Raw genomic sequence first — 19,482 nt, 5'->3', positions numbered from 1 at the left:
GTTTGAGGAGAAACAGGAAGACTGAGCATCTCCCGAACATGTAAAGCTGAGGAATGAGCGCGGGGTGAAGAGTTCAGAGATACAGATACCATCAGCCAGACCCGTATCAACATACAGGAGAAGAGCTGTGCTACAAGAGCTGGAGAAACCGTCCAATGCATCCTGAAAAACTCCTACAACTACGTCTGCAAACTGAACAAGTTTACCACGCATCGCCTCTGAAACAATGCCCATTTATATATATACAGTACAGACCAAAAGTTTGGAAACTATTTTTAATGTTTTTGAAAGAAGTTTCTTCTGCTCATCAAGCCTGCATTTATTTGATCAAAAATACAGGAAAAACAGTAATATTGTGATATATTATTACAATTTTTAAAAATAGTTTTCTATTTGAATATACTTAAATAAATAATTTATTCCTGTGATGCAAAGATGAATTTTCAGCATCATTCCTCCATCCTTCAGTGTCACATGTAACATCAGTCGATCACATGATCATTTAGAAATCATTCTAATATTCTGATTTATTATGAGTGTTGGAAACACTTCTGCTGTCTAATATATTTGATCAATAAAAGGTTAAAAAGAACTGCATTTATTCAAAATAAATAAATAAATTCTAATAATATATTTTCTTTACTATCACTTTTTATCAATTTAAGACATCCTTGCTGAATAAAAGTATTGATTTTATTTAAAAAAAAAAGAAAGAAAAAAAATTACTGACCCCAAATTGCTGACCAGTAGTGTATATTGTTATTACAAAATATTTATATTTTAAAACATATATTCCTTTTTTTTTTCTTTTTTCTTTTCCTTTTTATTCATCAAAGTATCCTAAAAAAGTATCACATGTTCTGAACAAATATTAAGCAGCAGAACTGTTTCCATCTTTGATAATGAATCATCATATTAGAATGATTTCTAAAGGATCATGTGATAATGATCCTAAAAATTCAGCTTTGCATCACAGAAATAAATGATCATTTAAAGTATAATACATTTAAAAACAATTATTTTAAATTGAAATAATATATCACAATATTACATTTTTTTTTCTGTATTTTTGATCAAATAAATGCAGGCTTGATGAGCAGAAGAAACTTCTTTCAAAAACATTAACAATAGTAATGTTTCCAAACTTTTGATCTGTGCTGTACCTATATATATACATACACATACAATTAGTGAATCAAAACACCAAACACACTGACTGACTGAAATCAATCTTATTTCTCAAAGATAGCAGCACCGCTTTATTTACTGTGTCTGTGCTTCAGAAACAGTCAAATCACATTTTGTTGGAGCCTTGATTTCAAAGACCAACCCGAGCGCTTCTCTTCAAACGTGGGACGGCATCAACCCCAAAGTGCCTCGTGAAAGATAATGATTTAAAGATTAGATTCCTGCAGCAGAGCCACATCTGGAAGTGGCTTTAGATGGAGCGGCGCGTCCAACTAACAAAAGCCCATTCGCAGCTATTCCCGATCCGAGAGGAATTCTGCTCCGACTGCAGCCCCAACCCTTTGTGTTTCGACAGCTAACCACTTTCAGATGTGGCCGTGTAGTTTTATGGCTTGAATAATAGCGATAGCTACACATGTGTGAGCAGGAGGTCCAGAGCGGGGAGGAACATCTGCTTCCATTCACTCCTGCTCTTCTGACGTCACACCACTGTTTCTCAATCACACAGACTTTCTGAATAACTGTGCTTCCATCCACTTCTTTTTTTTTTAGATGGATTTTGAGATTTTGCACAAATAAAATGCTGGATGGAAATGCGAAGATTTGCATGAATTCTAAAAATGTGCATAAAAACCGCATGCTTAATTGACTGATAAGTGCATAAACTGCAATGAAAATAAATACCTTGATGCAAACAAAAAATCATCTCCTTTTGCCGTCTTTATAAGTCTTCAGTTTCTGTCCTGGATTGATGTTTATTAAATGGATTATGTGAGTTGATGTAGATTAGTTGAAATTAAAGACTATTCACATTTAGTCCTTCATCATGCGATAATGTTGAAACAACATGCCATGACAGATATAATATATATGATTTATTATAGAAAATGTCTAAACAATAAATTATCTAAATCCAATTTTCTTCAATAAAATATAAATAAATAAATACACAAATAAATTCCTCTATGCACATCAAAAAATGTGTTTATATATAAAAATACAAATAAAATATATATAGTCCATATATAATCCTATATGTATAATATAAGAGTGTGTGTATATATTTAACTTATTCATTTATTTTTTCCAGTAAATGTAGTAAAAAAAAAATTATCAAACTGAATATATATATATATATATATATATATATTAAAAAAATTAAATAAATAAAAAAAAATTCTTAGCATTTTATATATATGGGTCAAAGACGAAAAAGTGTTTAAGCATAAAAAATAAGTGTAATACTACTAATTTAGTTTTTCTGAGCAAAAATAAATATAATTATTTTTCACTGATTTACAGAAAAATGTCATTCAGTGTAACAATCTTACATATCACATATTTTATAGCATATTTACAACAAAAATCAATTAATAACATATTAAAAGTCTAATTACTTTCACCCCAAATACTAATTAGCTGTAATTATTATTATTTTTTATTTACCATTATCACAGGATTTGCCGTTTGTCAGTAAGAATATTTGAATCATTTTAAACACAATCAAATTTAATATGCTCTCTAATTATTTTATATATTTTAATATGCACACGTCAGAATAATAATGTTGTTTGAATTTTTAGATAAATCTTGCATTACACTGAATGACAATATGACATTATTTCAACCAAAGTTTTACATTTTATTCCCCAAAAACTTATTTGAAACCTTAACAGTAGACACTTTACTTACACTGAATGTGCTTTCTATATGAACTTTTGATGTGGACATCTTTATGTCTTTGAACCATTTTAAATACACACACACACACACACACAGAGACACACACAGACACACACACAGAGACACACACACCCACACACACACACACACACACACAGACACACACACACACACACACAGACACACACACAGAGAGACACAGAGACACACACACACAGACACACACACACACACACACACACAGACACACACACACACACAGACACACACACACACAGACACACACGCGCACACACACACACACACACACACACAATATATACCTCAATGCTCAAGTCATGCAAGTTAAAAACTAAACCTTAACTCAACAAAACACAACTAAATATGACAAAAACTATAAAGGCCATCAGACACAGGACTAAGTCTAAACTAGAACACATCTGACAGAGGGAACACTACTCTGCAAAGAGGTGCGTTGTGTGAAACGCACAAGAGTGACGGCGTTGGGTGTTTGTTTAGCGCTCAGACAGGAAGCTGGGTTTAGGGTGTCTGTCTGGGGGAATGTGGAGAAAGCATGAGGTTTCTGAGGCTTTCACAAAAGGAATCTCTCTGAGGCGTTATTACATGAGCAAACGTCTGAAAGACACACGTTTAGAGTCCAGTGGTCAGATTCATGAGCCCAAGGGTTGAAAGGTGGGATGAAACACCTTTCAAGTATTTAATTTGATGCACTATATACAAAAATAACTTGTTTGAATGCAACCCATTGTTTCTATGAACATCCTCTTACAAAAAAGAAATGTTTGCTCCTAACAAACATTTTTACTTTACATGCAAAGTTTTTCCAAAAGCCTTGTCACGAAACTATTGAGACGCAGGGATTCACTTAACAACAAGCACAGTACAAGATAAATAAATCAAATACTCCCTTGACTGCACCAAGGCTTGCAAAAGGTCCATTTCAGAGAAGCTTTCTCCAGCGGTTTATATGGAAACATACCTTAAAACTCTCCTGCTGTTTGTGTTGGCCGAGAGCTGCACGAGATCAAACGCAGACGTGGCCAGAAACAGTCACCAGCCTCAGGTATTTTCTTTCCTTCTCTGAAAGCGACGCAAAGTAAACGCCTGCCATAACATCCACCGCAAACGCTCCATTTCCATTCACTCGTTCTGCGCTTTAAACACTGCACAGCGTCTCACATCACGCCTGTTTACACCACATGCTTTGCTGAACAGATCTCAGAGTCTTAAAACATTATTGAAGTGCTTTCCGGGTTCAGCAGGAGTTAAGCTCCATCGGCATCGATTACAACAGAAGATAATCGCACAGTAACAACCAGGCCAGAGTTCTGGATGACTTAAAGCACTTAAATAATCTAAAGCCTGTTTATTATTGGAGCAGTGATTGAAAATCATCCTTTTTGAGGTGCACTAATATGATGCAAGTCCTCATTAGTTTGTGTGCACGAATGCATGAGTTGCACGAGATGCAAAGTGAGACTTTGCATAAGAAGTGATTGTAATATTGCACATAAAAAGTATAGATAAACTGTAAACAATGTATAGAGAGTAGTTGTTACTGCAGCAGAATTAGCTGAAAATGTGCTCATCCTCAGGCGATACGAGATTAGGATGAGTTTGTTTCTTCATCAGATTTGTAGAAATGTAGCATTGCATCAGTGTCTCATCAATGGATGCTCTGCAGTGAATGGGTGCCGTCAGAATGAGAGTCTGATAAAAACATCACAATAATCCACAGCACTCCAGTCCATCAGTGAACATCTGGCGAAGACAAACGCTAGAACAAATCCAGCATTAAGACGTTTTTAACACAAACATGAGTCTACATTAACACTTCTTACAGTGAAAAATAGGTCTGGTCTGAATCAGGAGAGAAATCTGCACTGTTTACAAGCCAACACAGTTCGAAACATTTCTTAATGGATTTATTTCTTACAAACATGCAGCTTGTCTTCTGATGGACTGGAGTGCTGTGGATTATTGTGATGTTTTTATCAGACTCTCATTCTGACGGCACCCATTCACTGCAGAGCATTCAACTGATGAGACACTGACGCAATGCTACATTTCTCCAAATCTGGAAAAACTCAATTTACTCAAAGTAAATTTTCAGCAAAAGTTCATTTGTGTGTGATCTATTCCTTTAAAGTCAACACAGAATGCCAAACACAACCCAATAAAACATTTTAAAAAACACAGCATTCGTGAACTCTGTGAAATAGAAAATGTGCAATAGTTCACAATAAGACCAAGAATCTAAAAGCACAATTCTGTCAATTCTGACTTTGTTGACTTTAAACACCTGAAATTGCCTAATTGTGAATAATTGCACGTCAGAAGCATGGAATGAGGAAAAGGCAACATCGGTGGCGTCTGGAGGAGATCAAACAGTCATCTCCTGATGGCACCTCAGCGTCTTTGAAGCCTTGAACCCTCAACCCGCTCGGAAAGAGTGCTTAGACAAGGAACCGGAGGAACGTAAGCAAACACCTTCAAAGCGCCTTTCCCAGCATAAATATCCTCAAATAAATAAACATGCGATCCGCCTGCAGTGTTCAAATGTCTTTTTCCATGAAACACTGGCCATGAAAAGTGAGAGGAGGAAGTGGGGAAAAACACTTCTGATGCTCAAACACAAATAAATAACATGAGTATCAATGGCAGACTGCACATTAATAAGAAAGATTATGTCTAATGTTCTCTTATTATTAAATAAACAACATGTTTTATAGAATGATGATGCAATCATAATATTTGCATGCTGCTGAGTCACAAAAGGTTTAGTTGCATAGTCAGTTGTGTTTTTCTAACAATATAAATGCTATGAGAATATAGATATGCACAGTAAAATAATGTTTAAGATCATTTAAAGAGACTATAACATTTTGTTCTATATAAATTACTTTCATTCATACCTTAAAATAGAATTTTGAAGACATTTTACGCCTTTTAAAATGTGCTAAAAACCCAGTCATCATGCAGTTGTGGATCTAATTTAGCAACTAATCAAATTCACTATGCAAACAGATATAAGAAAGATGATCGATCACAATTCAGTATGTAAGTATTGTGCAAAAAATATTATTATAATGGCATCATGACCCATATATTCTCCAAATAATCTGTGTCCTTTGTTTATCAAGGCAGAATTATGATATATAAACTTGTAATACTCATATATCGTAGTTCTGAATTTAACAGTTCTGATTTTATATCTCATAATTCTGACTTTATATCTCATAATTCTAACTTTATATCTCATAATTCTGACTTTATATCTCATAATTCTGACTTTATATCTCATAATTCTAACTTTATATCTCATAATTCTGACTTTATATCTCATAATTCTAACTTTATATCTCATAATTCTGACTTTATATCTCATAATTCTGACTTTATATCTCTCAAAACTTTATATCTCATAATTCTGACTTTATATCTCTCAAAACTTTATATTTCATAATTCTGACTTTATATCTCCCAATTCTGACTTCATATCTCTCAAAATTTTATATCTCATATTTCTGACTTTATATCTCATAATTCTGACTTTATATCTCTCAAAACTTTATATTTCATAATTCTGACTTTATATCTCTCAAAATGTTATATCTCATAATTCTGACTTTATATCTCATAATTCTGACTTTATATCTCATAATTCTGACTTTATATCTCTCAAAACTTTATATCTCATAATTCTGACTTTATATCTCTCAAAACTTTATATTTCATAATTCTGACTTTATATCTCCCAATTCTGACTTCATATCTCTCAAAATGTTATATCTCATAATTCTGACTTTATATCTCTCAAAACTTTATATTTCATAATTCTGACTTTATATCTCTCAATTCTGACTTCATATCTCTCAAAATTTTATATCTCATAATTCTGACTTTATATCTCATAATTCTGACTTTATATCTCTCAAAACTTTATATCTCTCAAAACTTTATATCTCATAATTCTAACTTTATATCTCATAATTCTAACTTTAAATCTCATAATTCTAACTTTATATCTCATAATTCTGACTTTATATCTCATAATTCTGACTTTATATCTCATTATGTTGAGTTTCTCGCAGTTCTGAGTTTATCTCACAACTCTGACTTTATATCTCATAATTCTAACTTTATATCTCATAATTCTGACTTTATATCTCATATATATCTGACTTTATATCTCATAATTCTAACTTTATATCTCATAATTCTAACTTTATATCTCGCAATTCTGACTTTATATCTCATAATTCTAACTTTATATCTCATAATTCTGACTTTATATCTCATTATGTTGAGTTTCTCGCAGTTCTGAGTTTATCTCACAACTCTGACTTTATATCTCATAATTCTAACTTCATATCTCATAATTCTAACTTTATATCTCATAATTTTGACTTTATATCTCATAATTCTGACTTTATATCTCATAATTCTGACTTTATATCTCATAATTTTGACTTTATATCTTATAATTCTGACTTTATATCTCATAATTCTGATTTTATATCTCATAATTCTGACTTTATATCTCATAATTTTAACTTTATATCTCATAATTCTGACTTTATATCTCATTATGTTGAGTTTCTCGCAGTTCTGAGTTTATCTCACAACTCTGATTTTATATCTCATAATACTGATGTCATATCTCACAGTTCTAATATATTTCATAGTTATGAGTTTATTTTTCAATACTGACTTTATACCTCCCAAATCTGATTTTATATATCATACTTATGTCTGTATATCTCTCCATTCTGACTTTATGTCTCATAACTTTGACTTTATATCTCTCAAAACTGCGTTTATCTTTCAATTCTGAGTTTATATCTCATAATTCTGACTTAATATCCTATCATTCTGAGTTTATTTCTTCTAACTTTGACTTTATATCTCTCAATTCTGACTTTATATCTTATGACTTTGACATTTATATCTCTCAATACTGCATTTATCTCACAACTCTGACTTTATATCTCATAATACTGAATTTATATCTCGCAGTTGTAATATATTTCACAGTTCTGAGTTTATCTTGCAATTCTGACTTTATATCTCATAACTCTGACTTTATATCTCTCAATTCTGAGTTTCTTGCAAATCTGAGATTATATCACAAAAATTCTAACTTCATATCTCATAATTCTGAGTTTATATCTCATACTTTTGACATCATATCACAAAATTTTGAGTTTATCTTGCAATTTCAACTTCACATCTCATAACTTTGACTTTATATCTCTCAATACTGCGTTTATCTTTCAATTTTGAGATTATATCTCATAATTCTGATTTTATATCTCATAATTCTGATTTTATATCTCATAATTCTAATTTTTTATTTCTCAATTCTGACTTTACAGGTGCTTCTCAATAAATGACAATGTCGAGAAAAAGTTCATTTATTTCAGTAATTCAACTCAAGTTGTGAAACTCATGTATTAAATAAATTCAACACACACAGACTGAAGTAGTTCAAGTCTTTGCTTCTTTTAATTGTGATGATTTCGGCTCACATTTAACAAAACTCACCAGTTCACCTGTATATCTCATACTTCTGAGTTTATCGTGCATTTCTGAGTTTATATTTTCAAATATTTGTTGTAAAAATTTTTACAGGTTTATATCTCGCAATTGTCAGTTTGTATCTAGCAATCTACTGCAAGGATCTTTCTACGCATTTTTTAAAGATCACCAATGTGGAATAAAGAAAAAGAGAACAAAACCTACTGAACACTCGCTGTTCCCCCTTCATCGCACCCCACCACCTCAAAGCCTTCAGAAAAACAGGTCCTGATCGCCCCACAGCGAGCTCGAGGATTTCTGCTGTACAAACCAGAAACAGATGTCTGCAGGGGCCACGCTGAAAGAGCCCGCTGTTCTGGACCGACGCCACATGCTTCCCATTCACAGATGAAGGCTCACGGCTCGCCGACGTCAAAACACAAACCCAAGTCGCCTCACAACCCCCGAACACCGACTTCGTTTTCCTCGAAACCACCACAGCAGTTTCAACCAGGAGAATGTCGGCTATTAAACAAAGGCACCAATTAGAGCCAATAGTGCAATTCATGTCCATCAAGACAATGGAAGAAAAGAAAATCAGAAGGAGAAAGATGCCATTGAATGTGACGCTCTTAAACAGACCAGATATTCACCACACGCTGCCAAAGCAAACACCGCTGACTCGAAGCGAACAAGCCCAACTAAAACAAGAATATACACAGCTCTGTCGAGGTGAGAAAATCTGATTTCTCAAAGTAAACATGAGATTACAGAACGAGTCCACTTTGAAGAAACATCAGCATATTTACGATCAAGACTGACGTCATGCATCAGGGCTTATTAAATCTGACGGATCATGTCACCCTCCCCATGTTTTATGAAATAAACATTATATTTTAGGAGCTTAGCTTGGCCAATGGTTAAAAATGGACAAAGCAAACAACTTTAAGAGCTAGGAGAGATCCAAATAGTTGGTGTTAACAATTACAGCCACTTTGCAAACTTCAGTTTAGTCTTGATTAAAGCTCGATGTAAAGCACACAACATATGAGATATATTACAAACATGATGTAAATAATATAAAAAAGAATATGCATATATATATATATATATATACACATATTTTAAAAAAAGTATATTAATATTAAATCTATTAAGTATGCATAACTACTTACACATATAGAAAAACTATGAATTATTAATTTTCATAATTTATCTATTTAATTAATATAAAGATTTATTGCACAATTTCATTGATATAACATTTCATTTTTAATTATAAATTATAATCTAATTATTTATACAGTTTCATATCTTCATCATAAAAACTGCACCAGTCAAATACATACAATTGTTATAATGACATTTAATAACTTAATTATTTTATTTATAATTTATATCACTATTTACTGCACAATACTGTTTAAAATAATATAAAGAGACTAAAACATTGTGTTCAATATAAATTGCTTTCATTCATAGCTTAAACATAATTTTTAATTATTATAAATTAAATTATTATATATAATTACATATTTTCATTAAGATCTTAAACAACGATTTAAAATAGATAATTTGATTTTAAAAATGCATCTTTAATTATGTATAATTATAAATTCATTAAAAATGACTGAAGTATATTTTATATATAATCGTTAACATTAATTATTGAAATTTATACAATTATATACAATACATATCTTCGTTTATAAACTTCATTTATAATTTATATTACGATTTACTGTTCATAATTTCATTTAAATAAAATTGCATCTTTAATTATGAATTATTTGTTATTATAAATTAATTATTGCATTAATCAGGCAAGGCAAGTTTATTTACATAGCACATTTCGTACACATCGGTAATTCAAAGTGCTTAAAGTAAAATAATAATGAAGAAAAATTAAAAACAATTAGAAAATTATTTAAAAATTGACTTATTTAAAAATTGCAATATCTTTTACCAGAAAATACTAAAATTTGCCTTTCTGATTTCCTTTCTGAAACTCTTCTGTCAAATTTCTTAGGCAAGAAACTGAATTTACTTCCAAATCGAATTCTAGTTGAACTTCCTGTGTTATAGCCCATTTCTGTAATGTTTCCCCGCTCCATTTCTATCGGATTGTTCCTACTTCGCTGGCATCAGTGGCTGGGAACATTTAAGAGGAGAGGGGCGTATAAAGGTGGAACGCTTGTGTCATTATTGGACTGAAGAAGTGGTCAGTGTGCGGCAGACTGTTGATGTTTCCAGTGTTGGAGCTCTTTAAGAACGGCTAGTCTTTATACGGCTAGTCCACCTCAGAGCTTTCCGTGCCGGTTTTTCACAGAGAAGCCTCTTGTCTGGCTTTCCAACAACATTGCTGCTATTTTGGCTGCTCATTTGGACTGGTCATTTTGATCTCACCTCTGAAGATCTGTCTTAGCACGGTGCCAAGTGTTTATTCAGGTAAGAGCCGAACACCTGCAATGATCCGTCAATCTGGCCTCTCTCAAAACCAGCCAACTCATTCTTTCCCTATCGCTGTCTCCTTCAGGAACAGAAACCAAAGGCTGTGTTTTTTCAGGGAACGTCTTTGATCAGCCAACAGTCACCTGTGTGTCCAAGTCCATAATTACCTCACATGAGCAGCTCCTTTCACTCAACGTGCTTTAATCTGACGTGCAAAACTTTCAGGAGGAGTACAAGAACCACGAAAATATGTCAGGTCGTTCCAAGCCCATATGCAACATGAAAGATGCTATTTTTATTAGTCATTTTCCACACAAAAGTGACTCTAAAAAGGACATAAAAGAGCATAAAGTAGATGATTCATATCCACTATTTTTCTGAAGTTATATGATATCTTTATGTGAGGAACAGGAACAAATTCTGGCAAAAAGCTTTAAAATAAAATAGATTTCTTCATACAAAACTATCATGGCGTCAGAAGGTGCATTACATTATTTTTTTATCATTTTTGCAGCTAAATAGATGTTATGCAGAGAAAAAGTTTTTAGTTTGGTTATTTTATAGTTATTTTATATTGTCTTGGCATCTAGCTAAAATAATATTTTAAATATTTATTTGTTTTAATAAATGTTTTTATATGGTAGTTTTAGTTCATTTAGTTTTAGCTATAAAACTTAAACTAAGTACTGTGAAGCACTTAAAATAAAACAAAAAATGAGAAAACTGCCTTAGAAATGATCAAAATTATTTTTTTTATGATTTTAGTTTTATTTAGTTTAAATTTTATATATATATATATATATATATATATAATTTTATTATTTATAATTTAGTAATATATATATATATATATATATATATTTTTTTTTATTATTTATAATTTAGTAATATATATATATATATATAATTGTATTATTTATAATTTAGTAATATTATAATTTTATTTAATTTAAATATATTTTTAAGTTAATTTTTTTCTGTTAATTAACATATTTTTTAGTTTCAGTTTACATTATTTTAGAGCTAAATAAGAAAAGTGAAAAATTAAAAATGTTGCGACTAGAAAAAAAAATTATACATAATGTATTTTTATATCTGAAATATTAATCTAAAATTAACATTTTTATAAGGGTCCTATATGTTTAGGTTCAGTTATTTTAATCTAATGGCAATGTATAGGTACTTTTCTATACAATTAAAGGGAAATAACTGAACATAAATACAGGAACCAGATATAAATGCTAATTTTAAAAGAAATTTTCAGACAGCATTATGAGCTCATTATTGCTCACTGAACACAAATGGCTTTCCGTGTTAATACTCGGGATCTGGGAAACTCACTCGTCTGTCTCTGTGGCTCTATCGGAGAGCTTTAATAATCCCAGCTCCGCGCTTTGAAGTAAAGGACCCTGACAATGGGCTGAAGGAGGACGTGGCCCTCTTCCTAATCTCTGGCCATCAGGATTTCACCTGCCTCCCAAATCCTAAAGCTGACTTTAAAAGCCGGCCAGACACAATTACTGGACACATTCCCTCTTTTCCATTAACTTCAAGGAATGTTCTGAGTTTAGTCCGTATTAAGTGCTTTAAGCTCATTCCAACTCTAACATCGTCTCTTTTTAACAAAGTTCTTTAAATAAATGCATGCAGTGAACATTCAAATGAAATGATTTGTGGAAAGAGGGAAACTTTGTGGAAACACCAATGTTTTTTTTCTCTCTTTCTTTACATGCATCATTCATTTATTCATCAACACATTGCTAACAAGGATTCTGTTTACTGCAGAATAACAAACCTGTGATCACTATGTTTTCAAAAGCACAAAGAGCAGATTAGACAGCGGCATTATTCACAAGCCTCATTCAGATGCACACATGCATTTCTTCTCTTTGCTTAGACATAAATGCACACAATATGAGAAATCTTGTTGGGATATTAACTACAACAGGACTAGTTCAATCAAGTGACTCACGGGTTGAATATTTGAACCTTTGCACATTAAGAATCGATTCGATTCATTTCTGTCCATTTCAAAGATGCAATTGAGAGGTTGAACTTTGAACTGATTCAATGAAATGAATCAACTGAACCATAAATCAAACAATCTCTAACAGTGTGTTAAATGAGATACTATGATAACATCTCTTTTCGAACAAATTGCATGTAAAAAGTGCGTTAAAATAATTACAGAATTGTATAAATCATTCTGTGTCAAACCTAAGCGCCTTGTTGCATTGTAGTGCACATGCATTTTCATAAATATTCACAGATTAATTTGCAATGCAATTCCAAAAGCGATATATATGGCATCACAAGAAATCGATCTAAACTGCAACGTGTTATGCAACAAATCTTAATGGTTCATTCCTAACCAGAGTTTAACATCAACCAAACGCTGACCTCAGATGGACTCACATCAAAAGCTGGAGTCTGAAAGTGCCTCTTTCACTTCATCCACCCTAAATAAACAACCTAAACGCGTCTTATCACCAAATCAGAAGTTTCAAAGAGTCTTTCAGGTTCTTGTCGACTGACAAAACACAAACCAGAGCCAAAACTTTGAAGAAGTCAAACCCTGGACCTGCCCATTAATGACACATGACGTGTCCTGGTGCTTTTCCCAAATAACTTTCCCATTCGTGACGGGAGGGACTTTTCTAAGGCTTTCCATCAGATATCAGTTTGTGATTATGACGTCCTTCAGCATGAGACGCAAAACCATGCACAGGTGAGACTAATTGAAGTCGGAGACTGTATGATTCATTTCTGATCATTTCTGTGAATCAGTTCTGAGATTTCTGAGATCGAATTATGAACTGAATCTTTAAAACGGACAGTTTGACTCCATCCACACAAATGATTCGAGTTGGTTTGATTCAGTCCTGTGTATTCCTGTCCATTTTAATGAATCAGTTTTTAAGAGATTTTAAATGGATTCCATCCACAGAAATTAATCAAACAACATTCTTGTTAAAGTTGGTTTTATTTATTCTTGTGAATTCAGCTTACTTCAATTAATTGATTCAGAGGCTTTGTAGATTGTGTTTTAAAGTGATTCTTGACAGCTTGAACCTATAGAAGACACAAATGAATCAAACAAACTGCTTAGTGTCCGTTTGCTTCATTTCTGTACATTTCAAAAAATATATTCTGAGATTTCTGTGATCGTATTTTGAATTGATTCTTTGAACTTTGAACCCATCCACAGAAGTGAATCAAACTTGTTAAAGTGAATCAATTTGGTTGATTCCTGTGAATTCCGATCCATGTTCTAAATGATTCGAACAAACTTGATAGAATTGGTTTGATTCACTTTTGTTAATGTCTTTACTTTGAATGAATCAAATCAGAGATCTTTTTTTGAATATGCATTTTAATTGATTCTTTGAACAGAAATGATACAAAAAAAGCGTTTTTATTACTTAAGATGCACTGATAAATCTCTGTCTGAACACGTGCAGTAAAAGTGCATTAAAATCACTGCAATATTCAAATGTACGGTGTGAACAGAATTACTGGCACACGTATGCCATGGGGCATGTTATTCTTTGCTGTTGTTAATCACTGAGGTTAGGGCTGTCAAACAGTCTCAGGTTATGACAAATGCCAGAAAACAGACGCATTGTGTGGTCAGAGAATGAGACAAAACTCCTGGTCAATCTCCGATAAGTCACTGTATAATCATCAGCATCTCTCAGCTGTTAGTTAATGCAGCTGTCAATCACACAACGTCCGCTGATGATGTCACAGTCCTGTAGGGACCCATCAGTTTGGCCAAACACGACAAAAACAACAGCAGCGTGTCGCTGCACGGCTCTGAGAAAGCACACTCCCGTCTGTTTGTTTCAGTCGCTCTAATGATGATTTCTCGGGAGTGGGAATGTGGTCTTTGGCAGCGGGGCTCACCGCAAGTTGTTCCTTCTGTGGTGCAGCTCCCGTCTGGGCTCTTGAGCGATTCCTCCAAGATACAGCTGAGTAGTGCTTTCTGAGACGCGTTTCATGGGTCGCTTTTATAAAAGCATTGCAAATCCAGTCTCAGAGATGCCAAACTTTAAGGCAGCATTGCATGCATGTCTTAGCAGCAAGCAAACTTGAGACACATTTAATGAGTCAATCGGAGTTTGATTCACAAGCTTGTGATTCGATCTGATTTTAATATAAAGGCAAATGAGTGACAAAATATCACTCTCTGCTAACAACACAATAAACCCTGTCAGATGGTACATTACTAGCTTAAAGTGATTTGTAAACAAACAAATAAAAATGTGAATAACATTTTTTATTATTAAAATGCATTATATTTTAACATATTTATATAATCAATATATATTTATTATATTTGTAGCCAAAAATTACAAAAAAAAATTGCACGTAAAGAAAATTTAATAATAAAAATATTTTTTATAATTACTTTTTAAAGGTATAATTATTTGGATGTTTATGATGAATTTATTCAAACCTGAATTTGATATTGAAGAACACATTAAGTTAAACTCGTATAGTGCATATATTTAGCAAAATGCTTCCATCTAGAATTTATTTTTCTAGCTATCTATTGCATTTATGGTCACTGAATGGCTTTTCTCACATGCCGTTGTTTACAAGCTGTGTTACTGATGTCTTTCTGCAGTTAAAACACTGTTTAATTGATGCTTCATTTCAGTTTCTGTTTCTTTTAACACCTTCTGATGTTCATTCGTGTTTATTTTGTGCTGTAACTAGTAGTAAAGAGCAAGAGATGATCATTTCACGTGAGGCTACAGCAATTTCTCATGCCAAACCATGTTTAATGTTTGAATTTCATGATAAAATAGACAGAATTAGAAAGCTGGGGCTTTGTTTCACATCAAAAGTAACAAAGCACAAGGATTATTGCATGTGACGCATTACAAATAATGTTTCATGAGGTTTTGTTCATGCATCAACTGAAAACAGCATAGATTGATTCTTGGAATTGAAAAATCAATATAAGCTCATTATATTTTCTAATGCATAAGTGTTTTTAGGATGTAGAATGGTCAGATATTGTGTTCGACTTCAGTTAGGATGCTGCTTTAGAAGATAGATGCTGATGTATTGCTCAGAAACGCATCTAAAGTCATATTTAAGCGTCTTTACATAAATGCATTTACACAGCAATCACAGATGTATACTTTGATACTGGAGGCTGCCAGAGCAGGCATCTTTTAATCTGGCTTTTATGCACCATTAAACTGAATTGTGAGCACGTACAGAGCAGCCTTAAATCAGCAAATGCACAAAAACAAGCATTTCTTACCTTATAATCTTTCAGACCGGTGTCATATCTTTCGCCTTCGTCAACTCCTCTTCTAGAAGTAATGCTGTTCGCAACAAAACTATCCCCTGAAGGTGGATTGAAAAAGCATTAGGAAATGTTCTGCAACATTCAAGCCATAAATAGTTAATGCATAACAAAAATAGACGGACTCAAAACTGTGACGAATGTAAAACTCACCCTCAGGATTTTCCCGACGTTTGCAAGCTGCATCCCAATGACAAAGACAAAATCGAAGTATTATTCATAACATAGTTATGCATCAAGAGCATGCATAGATAGGATTGGTGAAATATGTGTCCAAATGATATATAAGTGGATGGTTTTCTGATTATTATGGCTATGCTTAATCGATGTTCTGATCATTACCTTCATAAGACCCCAAGAGGAATTTTGACGAAGCTACTTTCATGATGCACAAATCTTAAACTAATGAGATTTCTAATCTCGGAGGCTAACAAATAATAATATGCTTGCCTAATAACAAAAAAAGCTATTTAAAAAAGCTATAGAAAGATATATTTAAATTGTAGAACAGACTCAAATCCGGAAAAGTTCCTTTAACTCAATAATCAGCAGTAAACATACGCATAGAGCGGTAACTCACCATGTTTCGACTGAAGTTTCCCCATTGTATCACTGCTGTGGTTAAGAGGACTTGTGCATCTCTCGGTCCCAGTTGAACATTATATCCATAAATATTCAGAGGAATGAAAAAGGCAGATCCTTCAGATTGCAGAAACACACGAGAGACACGATCACGGTGAGTCTTGAAAAGCGTGTGTGTGTGTGTGCAGATGAACATGTGAAGTGAAGTGAAGTGCAGGAGAAACCTTCAGTTCAGTTGAGTCCGGCCCCCTGCAGCCCCACTGCTGCCCCCTACAGGACACGTGTTACACACGTCCAGATAACAGCACACTTCATCAAAGTGCATCAAGTCAAGACAGTTTTTCTGAAATCTCATGTTTAAGTATGCAAATGAGGTAGAAATATGCACTAATTTGAACCATGTCCTGACCTGAAATATGAACACTGGATAAAGCCAGGTTTAAAACTCCTTTCATTTTGTTGATATTTTTATAACTCCATAAATCTGAAAATAGCCTACTATAAAATAAAATGTTCAATCTATATATCAAGTGAATGATGCATGGATTAGAATACAGCTGTAAAGTTTGATGTGTTTTTTTTTTTTTATAAGTTAAATAGTATCGCATAGATGCAAATAGATTAAGTGTAATAAAATAAATACAACTAAATGATTGAATGAATAAATGATTAAGTAAATAAAAACAAAAAGTAAAATAAAAATATGAGTAATATTTTTGAGTAAAATATAAAAATAAAAATAATAGAATAACGTGAAATTGCATGAATGAAATTAAAAATAAATAATGAATGAGCAAATAAATGAATAAAGAAAACTAAAAATAAATCAAATGAATGAATGAATGAATGAATGAAATGAACCCAAAAAGTAGAATGAAATACAAGTGATTAAATTAATAAATAAACAAAATAAAAAATATAGAATGAATAGAAAAATTTAAATAATGGAATAAAGTTAAATTGCATAAATGAAAAAAATAATAAAGAACGAATAAATAAATGAATAAATGAATAAAGAAAAAAAATCAATTCAATGAATAAATAAATGAAATTGAATGAGCAAAACACAAGCAAAATGTTGAAGAAAAGTGGTGTCGTGAAGAAAAAAGATGCAGCAAATGTGTCAAAACAAATGTGGGGGTCAATGTGGGGTCAAGTGTGTTCCTATTAAACCCAAGTACCTCAACTTTCTTTTCTTTTTAAATAAATCATAATTTTAAAAAATCTTTTCTTAAATTGAAGAGGGGATCTGGGCAACATCTACAGTACAAAATAGAGATTTGACTTGGAGCAGAAAGAAACAACGTAACAAGTAGCCTAAACTGTAATCATAATCGCCCACATGATGAAAGCTCACCTGAACCTCTCTTATTACACCAGACCTGAACTCAGGGATTTAGAAAGGGGTCAGAGGTCTACAAAAAACACTTCTGCTGTTGTGAGTCTCGTCTGTTTACAAAACGCCATTATAATATTTCATCAGACTGTAATGACTTTCAGTTTCAGCTGATGTCATTCATCTCTTTTCTCAAGAACCTGTCAGACAGAAACACTTTTATCATTCAATGCACTCCATTCCTTAACTTGAGAACTTGTGTCACACTTTTTATTTTGATTAATAAATATCAGCCAATAATAATTTTCACATTAAGGCTAATAAACGGTAAATGATACCGATATTATACATCTTTGTAAAAAAAAAAAAAGTATATATATATATATATATATATATATATATATATATATATATATATATATATATATATATATATATATATATATAATTGATACACAAAATACACATAGTTTTTATCTATAATTAAATATCGGCAAATAAACAATTTTTTTCATATAAAGGTTAACAACCGATAAATGGCCGATATTATAAATAAACATTACTTAAAGAAAATTGATAAACTCTAAAAACTAAAGTAAATCGTTTTAATTCATAATTAAATATTAAATATCAGCCCACAAATAATCATTTTCACATTAAAGCTAATAAACAATAAATTATACCCGATAATATAAATCTTTAAAAATAGATACACTATAAAAACTAAATTAAATAGTTTAAATTCATAATTGAATATTAAATATCAGCCAAAAAATATTCTTTATCACATTAAGGTCAACCACCGATAAATGGCCGATATTATAAATAAATACTACTTAAAGAATATTAATAAACTCTAAAAACTAAAGTAAATGGTTTTAATTTGTAATTAAATAATATGTATCATCTAATGAATAATAATTTTTCAGATTAAGGCTAATAAACGGTAAATGATACCTGATATTATAAATCTATATTTTGCAAAGAAAATTGATACACAGTAAAAATTAAAATAAATAGTTTTTATCTATAATTAAATATCAGCCAATAAACAATCTTTTTTCATATTAAGGTCAACAACCGATAAGCGGATATTATAAATCTTCACTGTATTGATAGACTGTAAAAACTAAAGTAAATAGATTTTATTCATAATTAAATATTACGTATCGGCCGATAAATAATAATTTTCACATTATGGTCAATAACCGATAAATGGCCGATATTACATATTTATACTATTTACAGAAAACTGATACAATCTAAAAACTAAGGTAAATTGTTTTTATTTTGAATTAAATATCGGCCAATAAATAATATTTTTTTAAATTAAGGACTATAATCCCTAAAAGGCCGATATTATAAATCTATGGTATAG

At 31.9% G+C, this 19,482-nt stretch overlaps 1 protein-coding gene across 1 annotated transcript in view; it reads right to left on the bottom strand.

The window, feature by feature from the left end:
* nkd2b (NKD inhibitor of WNT signaling pathway 2b) overlaps positions 1-17,100 on the bottom strand; it is a 30,671-nt gene extending 13,571 nt beyond the window's left edge. The window contains exons 1-3 of the mRNA XM_026283372.1: positions 16,767-17,100; positions 16,340-16,366; positions 16,142-16,227 (exon numbers count right to left, since the gene is read on the bottom strand). Coding sequence (XP_026139157.1) covers positions 16,142-16,227; positions 16,340-16,366; positions 16,767-16,791 — 138 coding nt within the window. The 5' untranslated portion in view covers positions 16,792-17,100. The remainder of the gene's footprint in view (positions 1-16,141; positions 16,228-16,339; positions 16,367-16,766) is intronic.
* Between the last annotated feature and the right edge of the window lie 2,382 nt (positions 17,101-19,482).

This window comes from Carassius auratus, chromosome 16 (assembly GCF_003368295.1).
Source record: "Carassius auratus strain Wakin chromosome 16, ASM336829v1, whole genome shotgun sequence".
Lineage (NCBI taxonomy): Eukaryota > Metazoa > Chordata > Actinopteri > Cypriniformes > Cyprinidae > Carassius > Carassius auratus.
This window is presented reverse-complemented; position numbering and strand designations above follow the sequence as displayed.